We start from the raw sequence: 26459 nt of genomic DNA, 5'->3' as shown, positions 1-26459 counted from the left end.
TGGAACACCCATTGACAGGATGCAAACTGTGCGCAGATAAATAGTCCCATCACCAAGGCCTACCTCACTGCTGCAATTATCCCCCAGCTGCAGTAACCACTCGGCCTTGACCTAGAAATAGTCCACAAATGTTTGCAAATAGCAACAGGCTTAGCGTCGCGGAAACATGACAGTCTCCTAGGCAACGGGTGACACGTGACATGTGTCCACCAATAGCATTCTACTACGCCATGTTGTGGTTGGCACACGCACGTTGTCGAGCTTGAATCGCGGTTCTATAATAAAGATGATGGACGACGGGAAGTGATTCTACGTCAGTTCATACGTTTGCACACCAGAGTCCTGCACGGCACGGAATACATTTATTATTGTTACTTCAGCCAGGGAATTCTATTTCCGGTTTGAGACCGCCCACTTCCGGTAGGGGCGTGTCTACCCGCTGCATGTTGTGTCTATGGTGGCCGCTGCCGTGGAGGACTGGAGCGGGCTGAGATAGGTCATGTGCCGCCGGTTGTAGGTGAAGCTCCCATGTCCAGGGAGAGCCAGGGACCTCCAGTCAGCGGGCGGGTAGTCATGAAGAAGGGCGGCGGGAACCCCGTGTTTGACTACCCGGAGGAGCCGGAGCTCGAGCTGGACGGTGAGTGATGTAATACCGCATCTGGCCACACGGGGTTTCTGACAGCTGTTATGTATAGTGCAGGGTCACCATAGAATGGGGGGACAGCTGTCAGCAGGGATCACCGGGGGGCTGAGGATAGTAGCTGCCTGCCCTACTCAACAGATTCCGGATTATTGGATGCGCATAGGAGAATATATTAACCCCTTAAGGGCCGGACACTTTGGGGGATTTTACCCATCTGGTGGGTTTACTGCCCTGTTTTGTTTCCTTCAGCTACTATTGTTTTTGCAGTTTCCCCCCCCCCCCCCATATTTTTTAAAATATATTTTCACTGACTTTTTTTCCCTTTTTCTTTTTAGCTTTATTAGGAGTAAAAGGCTTTAAAAAAATGTAGTTTTAAATTTATAGTTTGCTTTTAAATTTTAGTTTTATTTACGCTAACATAAAGTATGGAAACGGGTTCCTCATTGTGTTTGGGGTGTTTTGATATATTTTGTATCATCTGGCAGTGACAGTTTAGGTTGGTGTCGGGGGAGGGCAGTTCTCTCTCTGTATATTTTTTCTGATATATATTATTTGTATCTGTGTCCCCTATAATGTCATATAAGACATCTGGGGGTTGTTGTTGTTTTTTTTTTTTTTTTAATTTTCCACTTTTCCCCTGTAGCTGTGGCATCTATAGGAGCGGCATCCATAGGAACCCCAGTTACAGGGGAAACATAGTGACAATAGTGACTGGTAGAGCTGGTCAGGGTCTGCTAGGACCTGGCAGCTCTGCCTTGGTAGGGGGCACCTGGTGGTTACATGATTGGGTTGAATGGTGAAAGTAACACTTTCTCTCCCACTACATAGTACTGCTTGAGTGCTATGTAGTCTGCAAGAGAAGCGGTGCAAAAATCACTTCTGCCTCCTCCTCCGGGTCCTCGGCTGTCACTAACACTTGAGACAGGTCCTGCTTTGGCTAGATTGCAGTAGCTTTAATCCTGCGCCATATTTTTGCCTTCTGTGGGATTAAAGCCCAGGACCAAGGGCCCTAAATTTACGGTGCTTGGTTCTTAAGGGGTTAAAGGGGTTGTCCCGCGGCAGCAAGTGGGTCTATACACTTCTGCATGGCCATAATAATGCACTTTGTAATGTACATTGTGCATTAATTATGAGCCATACAGAAGTTATAAAAAGTTTTTTACTTACCTGCTCCGTTGCTGGCGTCCTCGTCTCCATGGAGCCGACTAATTTTTGGCCTCCGATGGCCAAATTAGCCGCGCTTGCGCAGTCCGGGTCTTCAGCAGTCTTCTATGGAGCCGCTCGTGCCAGAGAGCGGCTCCGTGTAGCTCCGCCCCGTCACGTGCCGATTCCAGCCAATCAGGAGGCTGGAATCGGCAGTGGACCGCACAGAAGAGCTGCGGTCCACGAAGGTAGAAGATCCCGGCGGCCATCTTCAGCAGGTGAGTATGAAGACGCCGGACCGCCGGGATTCAGGTAAGCGCTGTGCGGGTGGTTTTTTTAACCCCTGCATCGGGGTTGTCTCGCGCCGAACGGGGGGGGGGGGTTAAAAAAAAAAAAAACCCGTTTCGGCGCGGGACATCTCCTTTAAACCAATTTTGTTATGTTCACAATATAGCAGATTTTGTCATCTGCGCCCAAATCTTCTTACCATATGTCTCCTGTTCACTTGAATGTGATACAGTATGGCTATCATCACGATGTTGGAGTAAGCGGCTGCTGTAGGTGATACACAGGGGGTACGGAAGCCTCATCAGTCAGGTCTGTCCAATTCAACGGTGCAGCAGGGGGAACACGTGTCGCAGTCAGGTGATTGTTATTGTATAGCTTATATAGCAAAACACAGGAAGACTGATGTGATTACTGGTTTCCCCGAAAATAAGACCCTGTCTTATATTAATTTTTTGCCACACAAGAGGCACTAGGTCTTATTTTTGGGGCAGGTCTTATTATACTTACCTAGCAGGCTCAGTCCAGGACCCTCCCGCTGCTCTCCTGAGCCCCAGCGCAGTTTCTGCAGTCCTCGACCACGCACAGAAGATCACTTCCTGGTTACGGAATTCATAAATCCCGCCTCCAGGAAGCGATGGTTGTGATTGGCTGAGCAGCGTTCAAGAACCAATCCATGCAGCGCTCAGTAAATCAACAACAGCCACCACGTTATGGAGATGGGATTTATGAATTGGCTGAGCTGCAACATTGATTGGCCGATTCATAAATCCCGCCTCCACAACGCGGTGTCTGTTGTTGGTTCTCTAACACTGTTCAGCCAATCAGGGTAGAGCTTATTTTTGGGCATACAAGACATACCTAAACTACTCTCAGGCAGGGTTCACACAGGGTGGATTCCCGTCGGAAATCTCACGGTTTGGCCGCAGCAAAAACCGCGAGATTTCCGCCGGGAGAACCGCGGCGGCTTTTCCGTTGCGGCTGGCGCTCCATAGAGGAGAGCGCGGCCGTGACATAAATAAACAAAAAAGAAAAGATAAACAGACATGCTCAATCTTTGGAAACCACAGCTATGGCGGCCGCAGCCGCGGTTTCAGCCGGATTTACCGCAGCGGATTAGCCGTTCCGTGTGGACGAGGTTTCTGAGAAATCTCGTCCACATGGCTGGCTAATCCCGAGATTAGCGGCCGCGGGCGGATCTGCTGCGGCAAAACCGCGCCAAATCCGCCCTGTGTGAACCCAGCCTCACAATGGGGATTACAAACGTGTTTCACGGAAAAAAGGGATATGTCACACTTTATCGCAGATCCACACCAGACGGGGACTTTGCCCGCTGACAAGGGGGTCATTCTGCGTGCAGATCCACAGTGAAAAATTGATGGTCCTGATGGTTCAGGACAGAAGCAGCACATGCCCTAAAACCAGCACCCTTTAAAGAGGGATTCTCCCATTTTCCGGTCCTGTCCATAACAGGAAGGGCAATAAAAGCCCCATGCTCCCACTGATTTCAATGAGAGTGAAGCCAGGGCTTCCACTTTCTCCTGTGTCCGCTAATGACGACCTGTGGCCCCCGACAACAGGCCATACAGTCAGCTGATGGCCGGGGATCCCGAGCGGCGGACCCCCATCTATTACCTACTGATGACCTATACAGAGGATGGCCGGAATACCACTTTAATCACTGCCCATGCATCGGTGGCCGCCTGGTGGCTTACAGCGCCTGCCATGGGGGGTGTATTACTTTTATATAGTCTCTGGGGCCCAAAACTAGATGAACTAATTGGTTGTAAATTCCCTTTAAGTTTGTGGGACAACTTTGTAGCTGATGGAGTTAAGTGGATTTCTTGTACTTTCCGTATGTCCTCAGATTGCAGCAGCGGAGGGTCCTGTCTACATGCTTGTAGCGCACAACTTGGAAGCTATCCCAGCTGATGTAATAATAAGATATCCCGGCACAAGGATAGTAATCTAGAGGAGTCTCCTGCCGGCAGCCGCTCCCTGACTTCTGTCTGAGGCATGCGGCCAGCAGATAACCATTATCTGCAGGGCATAACCCGCCAGCCCCTTTGACATGTAACACATACCTAAGAGCCCTAGTAGCCTTACTGCTATTTGTTGTCTGGCAGGAGGGATACATTGTAACATGGCTGGGAAATACAGGTGACTGATCAGAGTGGGGGTCATTCTCTGTAGGCGCGGGTGGGAGGATTCTCCAACGTATGCAGCTACAACAGCGCGGAAAGCCAGCCTCGGGGGCCGTCACACTGGCGATAAAATTGCACGTTTTTTGTGCAATGTGAGTGAAAACGCAGAATTCCAAAACCAATGATTTTCAGTGGCTTCCTTCACATTTATGATGTTTTCACTCATGCAATATTTTGCATTTTTTTTTTTTAAAATCTCCCATGTTTCCCTACGGAGCCTCCTCTTTATCGCATCGCAGGAACTTGCGGTTTTTCTTTCGTGCGATACGTTTTTAACATTAAAAAGTCCTATTGACTTTCGTGCGAGAAAATCTCTAGTGGCAGCGATGTTTTTTGCGAGAAAAAGTAACTCTAACGGGGAAAAAAAGTTGTGATATCGCGATCGCTAAGGCGACATTTCCATGGGTAAGTGCGCGTTATTCCTGTGACTCATTCAAAAACCGCCCCTCATCACTTCTGTAACGTTGCGATCCTCCAGCGCGTTTCACGTCAGTCAGACGATCGCAAGTGTTTTCAATTGATTTCAGTGGGAAACCTCACATCGCACGGTATGCGGGCGCCAAGCGCTGTACTTTAAGGGCCCGTTGATAACAGTGGGTGAGGCATCCAAGGAACACAAAAATAGGATATTTAGTGTTTTTGTTGTTTTAGTTTTTTTTAACCTTTCAGCAGCATGACTGATCGCTCCTGTGCATGACTGCATTCAAAAGAATGGCGCTCATATTTATGCGTCTCGCAACGCACAAAGCTTGCGCCAAATTGCCGCTGGTGTGCCTGTAGCCGAAGGCTGTTCTCATACGGGCCATTCATTCTGTGTTCTTTTTGAGCGGGGGGGAAAAAATCGCATTAAAATTGCTTGGAAATAGAAGCCGTTGGTTAGAAGGGGGTGCACACTGAGGGGCGTGATAGTGGATGGTCACTACATTGCCCCCTAGGTTCCGTTATTATGCCTAGCGGGGCTGGAGGAAGTTCATGTCCCACTGTTTGAGACATGAAAGTCCAGGAGGGCAATGTAATCTCCAGCAAGTAGTTGCTGGAGGTTTTCTTTTAACCCTTTCCAATCCACTGTCTGACGTCTAAAGACATTTTGATTGAAGGCAGTACAGCTCCGATGTCAGAAGACGTCCGGGAGGGTATTCTTACTGTATATTACTGGCCGCTCTGTTGTTGGGGGGCCTCTCCGGCCTGTCACATTCCGCAGTACTAGCTCTAGCCAGCAGATGGCGCCATTGTATAATGGCAGAAAGAGAAAGCCCCCTAGGAAACCCTGAATCCAAAATTGGATTGCAAAGGGTTAAAAGTCTTTGGGCCGGGTTTCTTGGAATGGATGTCAGGTTGGTAGTGGGGCCATCCATTCTTTGACTGCCGCAACCCGCACTCTACCGAGCTGTCCTCCCACAACACGTATTGTTCTGGCAAAAATCAAGACAATAGGCATGTTAAGGGAAAAAAAGGATTGCACGCACATCGTACAAACGCCATTCATTAATGCATATAACCAGGAGGACTTTTAACCCCTTAAGGACATGGCCTATTCTGGGCTTAAGGGCACAACGATTTTTGGCGGATTTTCATCTCCATTTTTAAAAAGCCATAAAGTTTTAAAGGGGTTTTCTCGCGAAATCAAGTGGGGGTATACACTTCTGTATGGCCAAATTAATGCACTTTGTAATATACATCGTGCATTAAATATGAGCCATACAGAAGTTATTCACTTACCTGCTCCGTTGCTAGCGTCCCCGTCTCCATTGTTCCGTCTAAATTCGCTGGCAGCTTGCTTTTTTAGACGCGCTTGCGCAGTCCGGTCTTCTCCTTTCAGCACGAGTCGCTTCAGTGTGCTCCCCGCTACAGCTCTTCTGCGCATGCGCAGACGAGCTGTCACTGCTCGGGAGCGCGCTGGAGCGGCCATTCTGTACCATCCTCTGTTAGAGGAAGGTGCAGAGCCGCCCAGCTGTCCCAAGAAGCCGCCCAGCTGTCCCGCCATCTTGCCGCCCAGGTAAGTGATGGGCCGGGGGGGCTGCCGCTGCGAGGGGGGGGGGGCTGCGCCGGTTACCTGCTGCCTAGCGGTGGGTGACTGGTCGGCCGTGTTCAATCCAGGGGTCCGGTCGGCGGCTGCGGGGCGTCTGGTTGTCAGGGAGACACAGCTGGTAGCGTCTCGGGAGCGCGCACGTTGGGCTACAGCAAGCGACGGGAAAAGAGCTGGCGGCCATCTTGGGAAACTTTTTATAAGTTGCTGGAACTGTAAGTACAAACCAGCTAGAAAAGTCATTTACAGGGGGGCTTAGTAATGTATGCTTAATTAGGGGGACTGGGCAAAAAAAAAAATTCACTGCTTCCTCGAGACAACCCCTTTAATTTTTCCTGTCGACGCGGCCGTATGAGGGCTTGTTTTTTGCGTGGCGAACTGTAGTTTTCATTGGTGCCATTTTGGGTACATTTGACTCTATAGTAAAACTTCTTTTTTTTTTTTTTTTTTTTTTTTCATGATAGCAGGGAGAGAAAACGCATCAATTCTGCCATAGATGTTTTTTTTTAACAGCGTTAATCATGCAGCATAAATGACACAATCCATTTTTTTGTGCAGGTCGGTACGCTTACAGCGATACCAAAGTTCTTTTTTTAGGTTTTTCCACTTTTCTGTAATAAAAACCCTTTTTTGGAAGTTTTTTTTTTTTTTTTCTAAATCGCTGCATTCAAAGTCCTGTAACTTTTTTTTATTTTTCCATGTACGGAGCTCTGTTAGGACTTATTTTTTGCGAGATGAGCAGTAGTTTTTATTGGTACCATTTTGGCGTACATACGACTTTTTTGAATACTTCTATTGCGTTTTTAGGGAGGCAAATACTAAAAATTAGCATTTTTGCCTCAGTTTTTTAGCGTTTTTTTTTTTAAATGAATTTTTCCATGCAGAATTAAAAAAGGTGCAACTTATTGTATGTGGCGTTACGGACGCAACGATACCAAATATGGTTTTTTTTAAATTTTTTTAATGCTAATATGAGAGCACAAAAAGTTTTTTAAATTTTTTTTTGGTACATTTTATTGTCTCTTTTTTTACACTATTTGTGTCCCTCTGGGGTACTTACAGCACTGATGATCACTGTGATAATGCATTGCACAACTACTGTCCTGCAATGCCTTATTGCTTACTACAGCGATCCAAGGCACTGGCAATGTAGGACACCGGTATCTGGCGTCCTGTTGCCATGGCAACCAGCCGGGCTCTCTGCCATTATATGGCGAGAGCCCGGCAACTTCACAGAAGAAGCACACTCCCTCTGTGAACCCTTCCCATGCCGCGATCTACATAGATCACACCAGGGAAGGGGTTAACAGCGGGGGGCGCATCTCCGATGCTGTCAGTGATAGCCGGCCTCCCACTGCCGGATAGTATGAGATCGCCCCATGGGAGCTTGTTTTTTGGGTCAGGGGCTTCTGGCGGTTGTGGCAGGGTGTTACCACCATATTCCTGCTGTGATCTTGTGGTTACACTGGACAGCACCCACCAGGCGGGCACGATGGGGCACCCACCAGGCTGAGGGACTAAGAGCTGATGTGTGATATAGAGCACTTGTCACCATGCATGGTTGGGGACGCACAGTCCAATGAGCCCCGGGGGCATCCGGTATAATGCAGTCTTATGCGGACAACCTGCTCACCATGTGCTGCCATACGGGTCCCCCCGTAAGCTGAGGCCCGGCCCACCTACTGTGATCCTGCAGTGAGCGCTCGCTGGGTATTTACCCTGTTTGTCATTAGTATGAAGAACACGTTTGGCGACGGCAGCGATGTTTGCTTTCTTATGTATCATAAGCTGCGGCTCTACGAGAACATAACCTCCAAGGACTTGGGTATTAGTACCGTGTACTTGTGTAGGCCTGAGCTGCACATCCAGACATATCCAAAGGGGAAGAGTGCTGCTGTTTTGGGGAGGTGGTGGTGGGGGTACAATTTTTTTTTTTTTTTTCATGGCTTCTACAACCATTAGAGGGCTTCCACAGCTGAAAAATTCAGGGAGGTCACGCTGTGTCACTTATATAATAAGACTATATTCATTTCTAGTTTCTCTAATGTCTATCTAGTGCCTTACAAAAGCATCCTATGACTGCATACAATGTGTATAGCCTATGTTTCTAACACTATGCAGGACAGAGCTCCGATGTCGTTGAAGCACATGATTTCACCTATAGAAGCTGCTTGGTTGGAAAGCATGGAGTTTTGCAGTCACTATTATAGAAAGGTGTTAACACGGCGGTACAATCTCCAAGTGGAAACCCAGCCGTACTATTATGTTGTATGTACTCAGCACGGACATGTTTTATATATGTGGTTTCTTATCTTGCAGAATCCGATTCACCGTCCGACCTCCAACTAGTCAAAGGCAGATGGCGGCTCCCGAACGTGACCACCGTCCCCAACCAGCTGCTGCTTGTGTCTCTGGTGGAACATCTGTGTTACGTCCATGAGCAGAACCCCCACCGCTCCAGGCATCTGTTCATGTGTAAGTGCCATCCAGGTTATCCTCTTCTGTAGGTCAGTGCAGGGACACCCTAGGAGTCGGGTAAGTACTCCGTAGACAAGGGTTAGCTTGCTGGCCTCCATCGGTATAAATGTGCGCTGTCCGGAGACAGTGTTAAAGTCCATCCGTCTTATAGCGTTCGCTGCTACGGTTCGGGCTGAGAAGTGCAGCTTTACAACACCCTCACACCAAATAACACACACTTTAGTAACTCCCTCCTTCCCTGCCGTCTGCACAACCATTTCCCATGGTTACATCAGAAGCACGTGTGAGCCTGGCAAAGCATCAAGGGGCAAGACTCTTAGAGGGGCTTTCCAGGAAAATACTATTGCTGATGTATCCTCAGGATAGGTCATCAATAGTTGATCAGCTGGGGTCCGTCGCTTGTGCCCCCATCCGATCAGCTAAGCGGGCACATGCTGTCAGCACCGCAAATACAGAGATCAGAGCGGAAGCCTTAACTAGAGGAATAGTTCAATGCAGATTTGTTAAGAAAATAAATAAAATGCCAGGAGTGCTGGCGGCTCATTCTTTACAGTAGTTTTGCAGCGTGTTGGCCTGGGCACAGGGCTTTACTGCTTTCATTAAATGCGAAATGAACACATTAGAAAAAAAAATAGAAATGCATCTACTTGAAAAGGGTTGAGCTGCAGTACCAGACACGGCCCATGGGTAACTGTGGCGCCATATTTTTCTTATCTAACCTAGCGCCTTTATGTATTTTAGTCAGTAAGTCTGTTGACAGTGATGTCTTCCCATCCAGTGCTGTGCCAGACCTTCACCAGAATGGGCCTTCTGACTTCGTTTGCCTTCAGCGATGAGTTCAGCACCGTGAGACTGCAGCACAGCACCGCCATCACCGAACTGCTCAAGGCCGCTAAACGGCACATGTACAAGGACGTATGTGAATATCTATTATATATATATATATATATATATATATATATATATATATATATATATATGTGTGTGTGGGATTGTATACAATGACGCTTTTATTCTGCAAACGAATAACGCTGCGTGGCTGTCAGGAGCAATGCATGCTGGGTAATGAACGCAGTAGACGCACAGCTATATGTGTGATTATTGGTTGAACCTCTCTCTTGCTGTCCTTTTACACAGGAAATAACCAATGGGGACTTAAACTTCCATTTGAACAGGTTGGTGCCAGCCTTACAGTCCTTTCTCCTGCACATATTCTCTCCAGTATAGCGCTGCAGGTGTATTAATGGAGACATATCTCCTCTTCTCAGGGCGAAGGATATGCTGGCTGAGGCCCAGACGTCTCGATACCTCAATGAATTTGAAGAAATTGCTCAGCTTGGAAAAGGAGGCTATGGGAAAGTGTACAAGGTATAATTCTGTGTCTTATAAATTACTACATTGGGTTTTATTATAAACCTATTGTTAACCCAGGGAGCGCCAATCCTCCCCCCCCCCCCCCCCCCCCCCCAACCATTACTCCATCACTCTGACCTGCTGACACCGGACAGGAAGGGTTCATCGATTCATGCTGCTTGCACTAAATTCTGACCTCCCATCAGCACCGTGCAACACAAATCTGGATTCATCTGACCAGATGTTTTTACTGCTTAGTGGACATTTTTGCAGCCTTCTGCCCACTGGAGTCTCACTTTTTTTTGTTTTTCTTAAATAGCAATTTCATTAGATCTGATCTTCTGTCGTTATAACCCACCTGTACTACGGAACAACGAGTTGGACATTCCAGCACGTTACTTGGAGCACCAGAGTTCTATTTGGCTATAACCTGCTTGACTGTGCTCCACCTGTTTGCTAGAAAGATTCTTGACATCCTCTGACCCTTATTGTTGAGGAATTGTTTGTTCACAGGATCCCCTTTCGCTGGATGCTTTTCTTTAACCCTTTCCAATCCAATTTGTATCCTGGTTTTCCTAGGGGCCTTACTCTTTTTCTGCCTTTATACAACGGCGCTATATGCTGGCTAAAGCCAGTACTGCATGAGGTGACACGTTGGATAGGCTCCGACAGCAGAGAGGCTGGCAATATACAGTAAGAGAACCCCGACGGATGTCTTCAAACATCGGAGCTATACAGCCTTAAATCATAATGTCTTCAGAGGTCAGACAGTGGATTGGAAAGGGTTAAATAACACGTGTTTGGTTGCAGCGGTTACCTATCCAGGTTTGAAACCTCTTCCAATCTGAGGACTTCAAATTGGACAGCTGTGTGCGTGGAGATGTGGGAAATTGGGACCAATACATCCAAAGAGACATCTATCATTCCAGAGACCAGCATATAGATGGAGCTTTTTTTTATCCATATTATGTTTTTTGGGGTTTTTTTTGTTTTTTTTTTAATCGCTTTTAATAAAACTCCATTTACATTCTGGACTTTGGAGTGCTGGATATCTCTTTGGTATGATCAAGAAAAAATACATCCTTTTTCGGTATACCCTCCACACCGTGGCACAAGAAAACCCCACAAGGTTGGAAGTGTATGATATCCCGGCCCCGGGTAGCACCGATGACCGGGTCTCGTTGGAAGTCACTCCGATCACTGAATTTTCACATCTAATGAGGATTCACAATGAAACTGATCAACAGAAAACTTGTCACGTGACTTGCTGCACTCCGGGGTTATGGGGAGAATTACCATACAGGGAAGCTCCGATCATGAAACGGACGATGCCTCTAATAGAAGGCCGTTCAGTATATACAGTCAGTATAGCACTTGGGTCCTTCTTATGTGACTTTCCTATTAGCATGCAGCTACAGCATTGTGCGGTAATCTGGTTTCATGTGTTTATACCTTTTCTAGGTCAGAAACAAATTGGATGGCCAGTTTTATGCCATTAAAAAAATCCTCATTAAGAAAGTGTCCAGGAGGGACTGTAAGAAGGTATGTTCTCCCTAGATGGTATTTTAGAGATGGCTGACTGCTACCACTATAAAGATGCTGTACGGTTGGGGCGGCAGTGGAGCTTTAATGTTGTGATACTTTGTGCTGATGATTGTCGCTGTTCTTTCCAAAGCCCCGTAACCATTGTTCCATGTCACACGTATACAGACTATAGGGAGATGGGGCATCCTGATTGCTCTGATATATTACGCATGGCATATTCATCCATTCTGTGTTTTTGATTTTTATTCCATAAGATGTGTACTGTTAAATGTTTTTTTTTTTTGTTTTTTTTTCTAGTAAATGCTTGTTTTCTTTACAGGTACTTCGTGAAGTGAAGGTGTTGGCCGGACTGCATCATCCTAATATTGTTGGATACAATACAGCTTGGATGGAACATGTGCAGCCTCCAAATTCAAAATGTATGTGACGTTCCTATGTGCACTTTCTCATGGTTGAGCATAGTCCTATGAAGAGTTACTGTAGAACAGAATGAAAACTACAACTTCAGCAGTAGAAATATCAGAAATGAGCTTTCTTTGCTCTGTGATCCTTTTGCTGTCTTAATTCCTTTAGTGGCACACCCGGAAAATCTCCGGGGCTTGCTGCACTGACCATGCAGTTAAACCCCGGAAGATTTCCGTGGACATCTGTGGTGCTGAAATGCTGGCCAGGACACAGTTGTTGTGCCACTGTACACGTTTACCACTTCAAATTACCTCAGGAAAATCTCTGGGGCTTGCTGCGCTGACAGGGTAATAATAAGCCTGCCACTGAAGGGGTTAAAGGGGTCATCTGAGATCTCACAAGTTTAATGAGTGCCAGGGATCGTTATAAAATAACTCGCCTGTTCAATCCGCCGCTTTTCTGGCAATGCAGCGTTTTTGTAATGGACGAGTCCTGTGACTTATCGAGTGAGGCGGAACATTCGAGTAAGAATCGGCGCACTACAAATGGCTTCTCGCCACACATTAAATAGGGAAACGAACTGCAGGGTCACTGGAACAAGTAACACTATGGTCTCGTCATAGGAGCACTCTTTCTTTTAAATCTAATTAAATGCCTATTTTTTTCGATGATCAACTGGGGTAAATTTATTTTATTTTTGGGCCGATCCCTTTAAGAAATCCTGTATTATGATGCAGGTGAGTGTCAGAAATCACTGGGTTATCTGATGCTGGAGTAATTGAATTTTAATTGTCATCACTAGAGATGAGCAAGTATACTCGCTAAGGCACATTACTCGAGCAAGTAATGCCTTAGCCGAGTATCTCCCCGCTCGTCTCTAATGATTTGGGGACCGGCGGGGGAGAGCGGGGAGGAACGGAGGGGAGATCTCTCTCTCCCTCTCTTCCCGCTCGCTTCCATCTCGCTCCCCGCCGCAACTCACCTGTCACCCCCGCCGCTCCCCGAATCTTTAGAGACGAGCGGGGAGATACTCGGCTAAGGCACTACTCGCTCGAGTAATGTGCCTTAGCCAGTATACTCGCTCATCTCTAGTCATCACGCTTTGAATGTACTGGCAGTCTTGAACTACAGAGGTAGGCACTGCATGTGCCGCCGTTTGATGCCGCCGGACAGCAGTATTCTTGAAGTAATACAGCACTGACTCTCATAGGTTTACTTGCAATAAAATGTTATGTTTATGTAATATTTTCTCTTTATGGTAAAACTTTTTTTTTTTTCTTTTTTCATATGCAATGGTTTTAGGTAAGCAGATTACCTCGTTACAAGCTATTAAAGGTTCCTCCAACCACACGTCTGAGGAGTAAGTATTGCCTCTGCTTGTCTTCTGCATCCCTCCTTTTTATAGAGATGTTTCCCTCTTGTATAATAATATAATGCTCTCAATAAAGGTTTCATATTAAAGGGGTTTTCAGGGACTTTAAACAGAAAAATAGTTTTAAGAGCTTAAAACACAATAAACACTGAATACCCACCTATCCCGTTTTTCCATAATTATATAGTTCCGTGGTGGTCGTAAAACAATAAGACCGCATGTAAACGGGCACGCACGGTTTCCAAGTGTGGAATCTCGCACCGGTTTCCACCCATGCCCGCAGCCATGAGACCAAAAATTACATTCTCACCTGTCCAGAACGCTGTGGGGCTCTCCACCGTCGCGGCCGAATCTTCTTTCTTCTGCCTGGTGGACATGCTTGGCATGCTTGCAGCGTGCCATGCTCACTTTCTTTTTTTTTATCTCCTGCTCTCCCGCAGGTCCGCGGCACAGTGACAGCTGTGGCTGTGCCATGGATATGATGGCTTCCATTGACTTCAAGGGAAGCTGTCCCTGCGGGATCCACAGAAGAGTAATGCATGCTGCGATTTCTTCCCATGTGTGCGATTCGCATGCCTGGAAGAAAACACATCCGCATGCATTAAATTTGCCCTGCGGATGCGAATGCATCCTATGGGCTTCTAGATCTACGGATCTCCCACAAATTTATTTACCATTAAATCCGCCCATGGACATTGGGCCTAACCTGTTCAAAAGTCCGCTGACTACACTTGGTATTCTGCTGCAGATCTGCAATTCGAAATGCCACTTATCTGCATGAGAATTAGTCCCACTTGGACTCCGCGGAAAGAAGTAGTATACTTGTTACTGCGCAGAAAACGTCTATAGCATGCGAACAAGGTTGCGGAAACACAAATAAGATGACCTTCTAATTGTTCCTTGTTTGCTGGTGGACGGATTGCTAACTGTTGAACCAATTGTTTCCATCATTACAGAAATAATAAGGGGACACGGAGTGTAGAGAGCAGTGGGGGATCTATTGTGTTTGCTGACTCAGCAGATGGAACCTCAGCGATGAGCGTGAACATGGCTTCTGTGGATAGAAACAAGTATTGCACTGAAAGCAAGAACTTCAGTATGTCTGACATTAACCCTTGTGGAAATAAAGACTCCAATGCCAATGTGCGATCCTGCTCCAGCGTCCGCAATAAACATGACACCTCCCAGGAACTGTGTCCGAGGGACCGATGTCCATTCGATTCTGAGGATAACCTGGATGATGGGAGCGATTCATCGTGTGATGAAGAAGGTCCTCAGAAAGAGCTCTGCTTGCACAGACACTTTGAGGTACAGCGTACCGGTTTGTGTTGTCTGCTGTTATATAATGTATTTTATTTTTAGAGGACTATACTATTGGTACCTCCACCGATCATCTGATTGAAGGGGCTAAAATGTTATTCCCTCTTGTTTACCAGGTACAGCTCCACTACTTTTAGTAGTGGCTGTGCCTGGTACTGCATTTCAGTCCCATTCAAATGAATGAGATTAGGCTGCAGTACCAGGCATAGCCACACCCCTAAACAATTAAAGGGATACTTTACTCCAGCCCCTTAAGTCAGCTGATTGGTGGAAGTGCTGAGAGTTGGACACCCTCTGATCTCATATGGAAGGCCCATGTTAAGTATAGGCCACTAATTTTCTAGATCTGGAGATTCCTTTCAAGTCCAGATTACACAGGCAGACAGGATGTTAGAACTACATTCACAGGGAATGATGAAGGCTGTAGATCATGTCTCCTGAATGCCAGTAAGGATACACCTGGACCAATCGTATTTAAGTATGCAGTTTGCTCCACCCTTAAGCCCACTAAAGGGTTTTCTTTTTCCAGATTCAGTACCATTTGATGTTGCACATACAGATGAATCTCTGTGAAAGGTCCTTGTGGGACTGGATTGAAGAGAGAAATGAGCGTTACAGGAAAGGGGAAAATTCTGCAAGTAAGTTTTTCTGTAAATGCAGCTTATTGATGCATCCTCTTACTGGCAGTACATGGCCATCAATACTGAAAGGGGGTTTTCTGTGGAAAATACTACTGATGTCATAGGTCATCAATAGTTGATCTGCTGGGGTCCTTTGCTCTGGACTTCAACCAATCAGCTGAGCGGGCTGTGCTACCTTCAAATGAGGGCAGCATCTGCATAATCCAGATATTTACACTAAGATACTCAATTTAGTTTGAATTTGGGTCCAATATAAGATATGAGCTTGTAAACTGATGTGAGAGGTTATTTGTGGAATACGTTGCCACTATCTGAAGACCTTTAACAGAACGTGTGCTTTCTTGGCAGACAAAAGTTTTATTAGAAGGGCTTAAGTTTTTTTTAACCTGTCTGTCCTCAGGTTGCTTTGACTTTGTGGATGTCCGAAGTGCTTTGAGCATTTGCTCTCAACTCTTGGAAGGCGTGCGATACATCCATTCCATGGGTGTTCTCCATCGGGATTTGAAGGTAATAGTATATTAACTAATCTGCGCAAGTTGTTTAATTTCACATACTGATTTCTCTATAAGCTTGATTTGGCGGCTCCACTGGTGACGAGGTGATCATGGGAGTCGGGCCACTTCACCCTCAGTCGCTGGCCACTTAACCCTGGTCGCTGGCTGTGTTTACATGGGGCAATGATTTAGAATGTGCATTCCAAGTTGCAATAACTTGTTAGATTTGCCCATGTAAATGGACCTTGGGGCTATTCCAGACAGAGAAAACGCTTTACTTTCAATATAACATATCCAGCAGTGACATCTGCTTTTTCCTGTCCTGTTATGGCCGCAGGATAACTAGACTCAGTGGCCGAACAGATCTGTTTTATAACTGAACGGAATGGTGATGAGTGGATACCATTGATTATAATGGGGTCTGGTTTAGTCTTCATCTGGTAGTTTACAAAATGGAATAGCGCTGCATGCAGTGCGATTTCGTCCTTTAAAAAAATAAAAAATTCAGCGATGGAGGTGTGAGCAGGCCCTAGCTCATATAGTTGCTGCTGTATTGCAATAGAGTTCTCTAGTGACCAGAAGTCCCGTAACGTCTTAAGTTTCCTCAGTGTGTCCTTCCAGCCTCTCCCTTCTAGTAAACTTCAGCATATCTCACTGCTTGCTCGTACCCCTCTGGCTCACATACCCACATTTCCTAAGTGGATAAATGCAAATGTAACTTCTGCATGACAGAATAGGGAAGGGCATACAGAGAGATGCGACTTAAGGCCCTTTTACACGCAACGATTATCACTCAAAATTCGCCCAAAAGCCATCTTTTGAGCGATGATCGTTGCTTGTAAATGTGTGCCCATCATGCACTTACCTGCACTTTTCGTCCATCACTGAGTTCAGCTCAGCTTAAAATCCATCGTCCCTGATAAGAGGGACTGCACATTGTGTTCTTCACGGGCAGCGCTGATAACATTCTTTCAGCTGCTGTCCCGCTGGAGAACAGTAGATATGTCTTTAGAGAACAGACCACCCATTGTTCTCTAAATACATGCAAATTAAGCTCGTTAGCTACTAATAGGCTGATGAGCCCATTAGTAGCTAATGCAAAATGATCGCTCAAAACTGTCAGTTTCTGATGAATTTTGAGTCTGTGTGTGTAAATGCATTTTAGTGTCCTGGAAGGGAGGAGGGAGTACTTCTGTCATTGCACAGGCTGGGATGACATATCATTGTAAACAGAGGACCCAAAGAACTTTTGGCCAATGGGAGTGCGATAAAAAAAAAATCGCACACAAGAACCCCATTATGATAAAGCAACAATACCAGTATGTGACTTTCTTTTAACATATAACCCAGAATTTAAATATACAGATAATCATTTAAAATCCTCTCGCTTTCCCTCATTAGCTAATGTAAATGCTGTATATGTTTACTCAGGTAGGTGTTTGTTTATGTGAGGCATTTCTGGCTTTAATTAGAGTGAAGATAAGCCATTGTCGTCTGCCACATGAGTAAACAAGTAATCATTGTGTTGAGCAGGGTAAACAAACACCCCTTCCCTCAAGTCCTTTGAAAGACTGCTATTTAAGGCCCTTTTACACGCAACGATTATCACATGAAAGCCATCTTTTGTTGCGTGTAAATATGCCCATCTTTCACTTTTCTGCTGAACGATGATTTTATGTTCGTCATAAAGTCCATCGTTCAGCAGAAGAACTGATAGCAGGGACTTGACGATGTGTTCTCCGCAGGGAGCACTGACAACATTGTATCAATGGGAATGTATCAAGGGAATGTATTCAGAGAACAGATCACACACATTAGTAAGCTACTAACAGGCATTAGTACCAATTAGTAGTTTATGCAAAATGATCGCTCAAAGGCCATCTTTTGAAGGATCATCTTTGTGTGTAAAAGGGCCTTTAAACGAAGGGAAAGACAAACGAATTAATGACCGTTTTATGCAGGCTCAAACTCAACTAGAATAGTGCACGATGGCTTTACATTTACACGTACTAATTATCGCACAGATTCGTTCATTTGAACACATTTTGAGCAATAATTGTATGTAAATGGGCCTTCAGTCTAGCAGTAAAGAGTTTATCTGCCCAGAATACCATTAAATCTGCTTCAGTGGAACTATGAGAGGTCTGGATATTTAGACTATAATACAAATGCTCAAATGTGCCCTAATTAGTTATGTGAAAGCTGCCTTAGCCATCTGTCTGCAGTGCTAATAGCGTACACTTATTAATTACACGTCTGTGAACTCATATGTGCCTCTGTTTTGTGTAGCCACGAAATATCTTCCTACAAGGAGCAGATCTTCATGTTCGCATTGGTGACTTTGGACTTGCATGTAGAGACATTATACAGCACGCTGATGCCTGGCTACAGAAGGATGGGACCAATGGTGAGTGAGTAGATGGCGGATGAAACGCACGACACTAGATTAATATTGTAAAAAGTTACAGAACACTCAGCATAGAAATCCACTTTCTGCAACATCACACCAGATTGGCTCTAAAGTGTAAAACAATCAGTAAACTTAGTGGACAAATATCAGGACTTTACCTATTTACTGTACTTGCCTTAATTTGGATGATCCTTCAGTTGCTTGTAGCTGGCCTTGAGCTGTAGGAATCACTTGTGTGTGACTGGAGTATCCAGAATGCTGTTCTGCATGTACTAGTAGTATGCCCTAATTAGAGATGAGTGAGCGTACTCGGAAAAGCACTACTCGCTTGAGTAATTTGCTTTATCCGAGCATCGCTGTGCTCGTCCCTGAAGATTCGGGTGCCAGCACGGAGCGGGGAGCTGCAGGGGAGAGTGGGAAGGAACGGAGGGGAGATCTTTCTCTCCCTCTCTCCCGCCCGCTCTCCCCTGCTCCCCGCTGCGACTCACCTGTCAGCCGCAGCAGCACCCGAATCTTCAGGGACGAGCACAGCGATACTCGGATAAAGCAAATTACTCGAGCGAGTAGTGCTTTTCCGAGTACGCTCGCTCATCTCTAGCCCTAATGCTTCTACAGTTGGAGATCATGTGTGTATTGTTACCGAATGAGTTTTAATTCTAATAGTCTGTTTATTTAAAGGGTATATATCATTTGAAAATGCTGATTTAACATTTTCTATTTATGTCAAAGGGTTTTTCCGGGAAATGTTATTCATGACATTCTCAAGATAGGTCATCAGTAGTTGATTGGCTGGCGTCCGCCGCATGGGGGTCTTGCTGTCAGCGCTACAATACAAAGGGGTCAGAGCTGAAGCAGTTGGCTCCAACTCCTGTGTAGTGGCCAGCGAAGCTCTCATTAAAATGAGTGACATGCACCTGCAGTTACAAGCATTGGCCACTAGACGGGCTGAAGCAGCAGCTTCCACTAACAGCGTGAGCCCGATCTGCTGATCAGTAGGGATCTTGTGCGGCAGACCCCAGCCAATCAACTACTGATGATCTGTCATCATGGAAAACCACTTGACCCATTGACTGAGGAATGATAATGCCTGATTGGCAGTTCATCCCAAACATTCCCAAGCGGAATCACCGAGCAAAAGATCACAATGCAATGTTCTAAGGAAAGACGCTCCAGAATTCTTTAAGAATGTACTAACGTGGACATGTCTGAAGATCTGACAGTTTGTCTTTAAAGGGATTGTGCCAAAATGCACAACCTTTCACAGAAAGCCGTGCCTGCCGCCAACTGCTAATTGACCCGGGCCCCACTCGTGGCACGCCAAGCAATCAGGGAAACCACGGCCAGCTTCCCATTTCCTCTGCAATAGATGTTGTACTGTATCATAAAGGGGAACCCCACTGTATGATGTACATATGCCCTAATAATGTACTAAGAACACAACCCACTTACATGTGGTAGAAATGAGAAATAACCCTTCAAGGCTCCATGTAAGCTCTATATCTCATGAACCTTGCTGGTACCTTCGCATTATCTGATAGTTGATGTATGCTCTACTTCCTACTAAATGCAGATTCTGCGCACACGTCCGGAGTGGGTACCTGTATGTATGCTGCACACGAACAGTTAAAAGGATCACATTATGATTTTAAGGTAAGGGGGTGATGGATTGTATTATCATTCTACAACCATCTTATGTGGCAAAATCTTGCAATAACTATGGTTCAAAAAGTATTTTATTAACTGCATCATTAATAGTGATTACCCAACATCTTATGCAGTAATTATAGTGTAAGCTTGCAGTAAATTAAAGGGGTATTCCCATCTTGTGAATGATAGTGTAGCTAGGGCTTGCCATCCCGTTATGACTGCGTGGGTCCGACCTCTGGAACCCTACTGATCTGAGATCCCTTCATTGGTCTACCCTGCATAGTGGATAGCTGTGAAGGCACCTCAGTATGAGGTCAAAGTGGTTGCATACCTTAAAGGGGTTGTCCCGAGGCAGCAAGTGGGGTTATACACTTCTGTATGGCCATATTAATGCACTTTGTAATGTACATTGTGCATTAATTATGAGCCATACAGAAGTTATTCACTTACCTGTTCCGTTGCTGGCGTCCTCGTCTCCATGGTGCCGATTAGACGCGCTTGCGCAGTCCGGTCTTCTCCCTTCTGAATGGGGCCCCTTGTGCCGGAGAGCTGCTCCTCGTAGCTCCGCCCCGTCACGTGCCGATTACAGCCAGTCAGGAGGCTGGAATCGGCAATGGAGCGCACAGAGCCCACGGTGCACCATGGGAGAAGACCCGCGGTGCATCGTGGGTGAAGATCCCAGCGGCCATCTTACTAAGGTAAGTAAGAAGTCACCGGAGTGCGGGGATTCGGGTAAGTACTGGACGTTTTTGTTTTTTTTACCCCTGCATCGGGTTTGTCTCGCACCGAACGGGGGGGGGCTATTGAAAAAAAAAAAAAACCCGTTTCGGCGCGGGACAACCCCTTTAACTATATGTACACACTTTATAAAATGGTAAAGCCACTTTGATCATGTGGTATTTAAGGCATGATGTGATTTTCAGAATCACAGCATTTCTTAGGAGTTGCTGGCATCCTTAAGTATTGCAGTGTAATATATAGATTATCATATTTAGTTTTTCACTGGACCTCTCCTTCTCAGACCCTTCTAGCTGACGTGCTGTTTTATGTCCGTGTGCATTTGCAAGCTACAGAGCCTCAGGCCTGATATCCATGGGCAGGTCTGATTCTGCGTCCGGGAGCCGTCAGAGGAATCTGACCCCGTGCGTGCAGCCGGCAGCATGGACCTCTGTATTTCCAGGTTTTCTGTACTGCGGATGGTTCGCACAGCTCGCCGTCCCACATGCGCAGTACAGATTTTTTTTTTTTTTTTTATCTGCTTACCCGCAGGATTTGTGGCCCGTCAATGGAAGATGTCCATGCAGGTCTGCGAAACAAATCCGCATACTTAAATTCATTTGTGGACGCCCACTGCTTCTCTATGGGTGGCTTGATTTGTGGGTGCCCCGTGCGATTCCCTAAATCAAATCCACCCGTGGCCATTGGGCCTAAATGCCTTGTGTGGCTCCTCTCTCCAGTGGACAACAATACTTGATTATTGGAGTGTGAAAGCAGGATGGGAATGAGGTGCATTGTCATATTGTGTACCTGTCCACTTGTGTGGCCCGATGCATGCGGAGCTAACAAAGGAACCACAAGCAGCCTGGAAACATGTCTAAATGCATTTTGTGTTTTGCAGTCTGATATGTACAGTGTTGGCGTTATATTACTGGAACTCTTCCATCCATTCTGGACGGAGATGGAAAGGAATGGCGTCCTAACGGCTCTCAGCAGTGGGATCATCCCTGAAGTGTTTGAAACTCATTGGCCAGTGCAAAGTAAATATGTCAAGTTATTGACCGATGCGGCCTGGTCACTACGTCCATCAGCTGTGGAAATGCTGAAAAGTGAGCTCTTCCATGACAGAGAGAATGTAAGTATGCCGGACCTCGTCCTTCCAGTAGTCTCACTCGTTTTCATTAGTAAGCGCTGATAGAACTTTAGATCTTAAAGGGGTTGTCTCGCGAAAGCAAGTGGGTCTATACACTTCTGTATGGCCATATTAATGCACTTTGTAATATACATCGTGCATTAAATATGAGCCATACAGAAGTTATTCACTTACCTGCTCCGTTGCTAGCGTCCCCGTTGCCATGGTTCCGTCTAACTTCGGTGTCTTCTTGCTTTTTTAGACGCGCTTGCGCAGATGGATCTTCTCCCTTCGGCTGGTCTTGGAAGCATCGGCGTTTTGGCTCCGCCCCCTTTTTGCGTCATCGCGTAGCTCCGCCCCCGTCATGTGCCGATTCCAGCCAATCAGGAGGCTGGAACCGGCACACGTCATGGGGCGGAGCTACGCGATGATGCGTACAAGGGGGCGGAGCCAAAACGCCGATGCTTCCAAGACCAGCCGAAGGGAGAAGATGCATCTGCGCAAGCGCGTCTAAAAAAGCAAGAAGACACCGAAGTTAGACGGAACCATGGCAACGGGGACGCTAGCAACGGAGCAGGTAAGTGAATAACTTCTCTATGGCTCATATTTAATGCACAATGTATATTACAAAGTGCATTAATATGGCCATACAGAAGTGTATAGACCCACTTGCTGCCGCGAGACAACCCCTTTAAGGTGTTAGCTAGGACCTAGGACCGTGTTAGCCTGTTGCTGTTTCAGAGGGGTGGGGGAGAGGACCTGCCAAAATGTTGCAGTGGAAATAACTTGTCCCCACTCGTTAGCTAGTGTTACAGAATATTTTAAGAAATGGCTTCTGATCTTACAGCATACTTCTATATAATCAGTACTGCGTATGAGCATATAAAACACTCCACATAAAGGAAAAGCAGCATCGTAATTAAAAACTCAATGGGAACAAAAATTGCTTCCAAGGTCCTGAATTAAGGGTCTCATTCAGACCACTTGATATGGTCCAAGTACAAAATCTGTGCCAAGGTAGTGCATTTGGTCTGTTGTGTAGGCAAGGCAATGCTGGAAGTAATGTAAAGCTAGTTACACCATATTATACACGTAAAAATCCCTTGTGGTAGTCCCTCCTGCAGGCACTGAGCTAAATCAGTTTCTACATAAATAGTAGAGAACACATACCATATTTTTCGCTTCATAAGACACACTTTTTCCCCCTCCAAAGTGTGTGTGTGTGTGTGGGGGGGGGGGGTTGCTGCATCTTATAAAGCGAATGTGGCAAAAAATTCGTTCTGATCGCCCTTTTTAGTGCAAACGCGATTTAGTTTGCGCGATTGCGTGTTAAACTCGCGATCGCACGAACAAATGTGCGACCAGTCTCCTCCCCACTGCCGCCCATACATACCTGTGATTGGTCGTGAGCGCCGGCCGGTACTACTGCTGCTTCCCGCCTCCACCAAACGGCTTCCTTCCGCTTCATAGACATGCCGCTATGATATGGAGCGCCGGTTTTTCGTACCTCTGCTCCGTCACCCGGCACTAACCCTGCGCTGTCCCTGGGTGAGTTCAAAATGTTTCCCCCCTATTTTCCCGCTCTAAAACAGGGGTGCGTCCTATAGACCGATGCGTCTTATAAAGCGAAAAATACGGTACCTGAAGTTGATCAAGTCGAAGCAGAAGCAAAAAAAGGACTGGATTGAGGATCGCTTTTTGAAGGGAGGGGGTCAAAGATGGCTAACTCTATGGCATATGACAATCTGCGCCATGGAAGGAGGGACTGAGCCGTTGGGTACCTGTCATAACAGTATGGTTATGAAGATAGTGGCTGACAGGTAGACCATGTTCTCAAATATCAAGGGTAGATATGGACTGATCGTATCTAAGTATCCTTCTGGCTGGTCTGCAAAAATAGCATGACTAATGGGAGACGGAATGTAGAGACAGTATTCAGTGATTCTTTTGAATGGGGTCATACACATGAGCGATGTGGGAAACAAATCCTGGCATGTTCAATCGAGCTGCGTGATCTCACATGAGTGGCCGCATTGAGAAAACTGCACCATCCTAGGCTGTGAGCCGCATTCCCGGAGAGATGAGGCTGTCACGTGAAAACGTCTTGTATCCACTGGATTTTTGCATAGATGGCAAGCGCGATATGGGGGCGGCCTTTACTGCCCCATGTCACGCTTGCCTGTTTGAAATTTGCCTTAGGGAGAATAATGTAGCTGATCTGATGCTTCCCAGACTGTGTGACCCTGCTATATAGAATGTAACGGATATGGAGGGGGTAGTACTGCGAGCCACGTGAATACTGCGTCATACAGTAATGTAGACTATATTTCTCTGAAGCAAGTAGAAGCACCACCGCACCAAGGGGAGAGAGGGATCTGGGGAAGGGGGAGCAGAATTGGATTTGAGATACCCCTGTGAGATTAGGAGGGAAGGGTCAGACTACCTCGAATGAGGACGTTCCTGAATGGAGGGAGACACATGGAAAAATGCTCCTCTCTTTGGGTCCCCTATCACTAAATGGTGAGAGATTGTAGGAGAGCAGGCGGCAGGTGACCCCATAGCTGGTGGGAAGCAGAGCAATCGGTTCTGTTCTATCCTCTTAAGACACATTTCCTCCTCTAACGCAGTACTGTTTCCCCTCCCCACTTGAGGTAATCGGGGAAAGCTAGCCCATCCTCTATTCCCATCTTAAGGGGAAAGGGAGAAATAAAAAGCCGAGACCACCTGCTTACAGGAGGGTCTGCCTCCCATGGACACTAAGCTAAAACTGACTTAGCTCAGTGCCTGCAGGAGAGGTATAGCGCGTCGGCGGAACTTACTCTCTTTGCAAAGTGTCCACCTCCTAGTGGCAGGAGCTATAACTAAGGTCTTGCTCTGTCCCCCTCAGTGACACGGATGAGAAATAGTTATAGCTCTTGGAAGGCTGGGACAAAAAAAATTGTTTGGGAGTGAAAGAGTTAATCACTTTTTTTCATGGCAACTTTAAATTGACAATAGTTCTTTAATCCGGTGCTCTTTTGGCAGGTGGTTCAGGATCTTCAGCAAAAAGTTCTTCATTTAGAGGAGGAGAACGAGAGACTGAAGAGGAGCCTGGAGTTACTGAAGGGGCAGATATCCAGCAGAGACGCGGCCCCGCAGTTTTAAATGTTTGTTCACTGACTTACTGCAAATTAAACGTTATTTATATACAGAGTTGTACGGTCATTACTAAAAGTCTGGTCTATAGAGGACCGTGAATAGTTCACAGGTGCGACTGATGGAGCCCCAGCCCTAATCCTACAATGTAGTGAAAAATGCCGTGGAATGAGGCAAGGGGTGCCTTCACAGGAGGCCTGAATACTGTGCAATGTCAACAGCAGAATTTGCTGGAAATCCACAACATTTACATTAAAAGACATGTAAACAATATTTTATATCCACTTGGAGCAGAACATGTCAGCCCAGAATCTGCATCATGATGATTTATGCCGTGACTTTTGACAGATTTCAAACTTCGATATGGAGAGGTTCAAACCCCACGGTCAGTCCGCACTATTTAGATGTGCGTTGCCTGCATATGCACTGACTATTTTCCATGTGGAATGTCAACCGTGTACATGCCTTGTGTGGAGAGCCCCTTAGAGCTCATGTACAGGCATGTGATTTTGGTCTGTGAAATAGGCAGCGTGCGTATATGTCTGCTGCAGCCATATTCACATGCACAAAAAAGACAAGGTGGCCCAATTAATACAGATCAGAGTCAGGTATGCTAAGATTTGTTTTCACATATAACACATCTGAATACACTAATGCAAATCAATGGTTTCTGGTGACATGTGTAATATACCCATAAAGAGCAAAATCTGCAGTTCTGTGTACAATCTATAGAACACAGCAGAGCAGCCAGGCTTCTCCCAGCAGTTCTGACAAGAGCAGATGTACATCCTGCAGAGAAGATACAAGACTTAGTGGCCAGAAAGTGTTATTCCTCACACGCACACAGCAGGTCATTCTGAAAAGTTAGGTACTCTTAAGGCCTCATGTCCACTTGAAAAATACAATCCGCGCAGAATCTGCCGTGGATTTCCGCGGCGGATTCCCCACGGATTTGCTTTAAATGGTATTTTTTTTGCATGCAGATATCCGCACACATTGCTATCAATGTGATAGCAATGTTGTCGATCCGCGGCAGAATGGAGCATGCCGCGTTTTTTTCTCCCACGCGTGAAAAACGCAATTCTTTTAAAATGACATCCGCGGGTGCAGAAGTCAATTTAATGGACCACGGATGGCCAATGATTCCTTATGGGCAAAATCCGCTGCGGATTCCGTGGCAGAAATCCGCAATTCCATTTAGCTAGTGGACATGAGGCCTAAGGCTGCCTGTCCATAAGCGTTTTTTGCATTGCGTTCCCCGCAGCGCTAATCCGGCCGCGGTGAACGCTTTCCATAACGTTGCTATCAAAAGTGCAGCCCCCTGTCCACGAGCGGAGAATCATAGTGATTCTCCGCTCACAGGCAGCAAACTGCCGCAATTCTCTGCGATATTGTAACGCCCGTGGACAGGCAGCCTTACTCTCAAAGCATAGCTGATAATGCTGGGGTCAAACTGAGACATTACTGATAATGAAACATTTTAGTTTAATACGGACCTACAGATCACTT

General features: G+C 46.2%; 2 protein-coding genes across 2 annotated transcripts in view; one reads left to right on the top strand and one right to left on the bottom strand.

The window, feature by feature from the left end:
* RSPH10B (radial spoke head 10 homolog B) overlaps positions 1–168 on the bottom strand; it is a 35000-nt gene extending 34832 nt beyond the window's left edge. The window contains exon 1 of the mRNA XM_066576384.1: positions 64–168. The gene's annotated coding sequence lies outside the window, so the exon portion shown is untranslated. The remainder of the gene's footprint in view (positions 1–63) is intronic.
* A 237-nt stretch (positions 169–405) lies between these two features.
* EIF2AK1 (eukaryotic translation initiation factor 2 alpha kinase 1) lies at positions 406–25003 on the top strand. The gene is made up of 15 exons (XM_066576383.1): positions 406–637; positions 8621–8776; positions 9558–9694; positions 9917–9954; positions 10048–10147; positions 11594–11674; positions 11997–12096; positions 13385–13442; positions 14411–14762; positions 15304–15412; positions 15816–15922; positions 18199–18316; positions 19890–19969; positions 21585–21818; positions 24840–25003. Exons 1-15 carry the CDS (start codon positions 529–531, stop codon positions 24957–24959), a joined length of 1899 nt encoding a protein of 632 aa, XP_066432480.1. The 5' UTR covers positions 406–528; the 3' UTR covers positions 24960–25003.
* The last annotated feature ends 1456 nt before the right edge of the window (positions 25004–26459 follow it).

This window comes from Eleutherodactylus coqui, chromosome 8 (assembly GCF_035609145.1).
Source record: "Eleutherodactylus coqui strain aEleCoq1 chromosome 8, aEleCoq1.hap1, whole genome shotgun sequence".
Lineage (NCBI taxonomy): Eukaryota > Metazoa > Chordata > Amphibia > Anura > Eleutherodactylidae > Eleutherodactylus > Eleutherodactylus coqui.
Note: the sequence above shows the minus strand (reverse complement) of the source record. Positions and strands in the feature narration are given on the sequence as shown.

What these genes read in the sequence shown, in the direction of transcription:
- EIF2AK1 (XM_066576383.1), top strand. Translation starts at nt 529, where the DNA reads ATGTCCAGGGAGAGCCAGGGACCTCCAGTCAGCGGGCGGGTAGTCATG. An exon ending in GCTTGCACAGACACTTTGAG is followed by an intron (nt 14,763 to 15,303) that starts GTACAGCGTACC and finishes TTCTTTTTCCAG; the next exon opens with ATTCAGTACCATTTGATGTT. An exon ending in TCTTCCATGACAGAGAGAAT is followed by an intron (nt 21,819 to 24,839) that starts GTAAGTATGCCG and finishes CTCTTTTGGCAG; the next exon opens with GTGGTTCAGGATCTTCAGCA.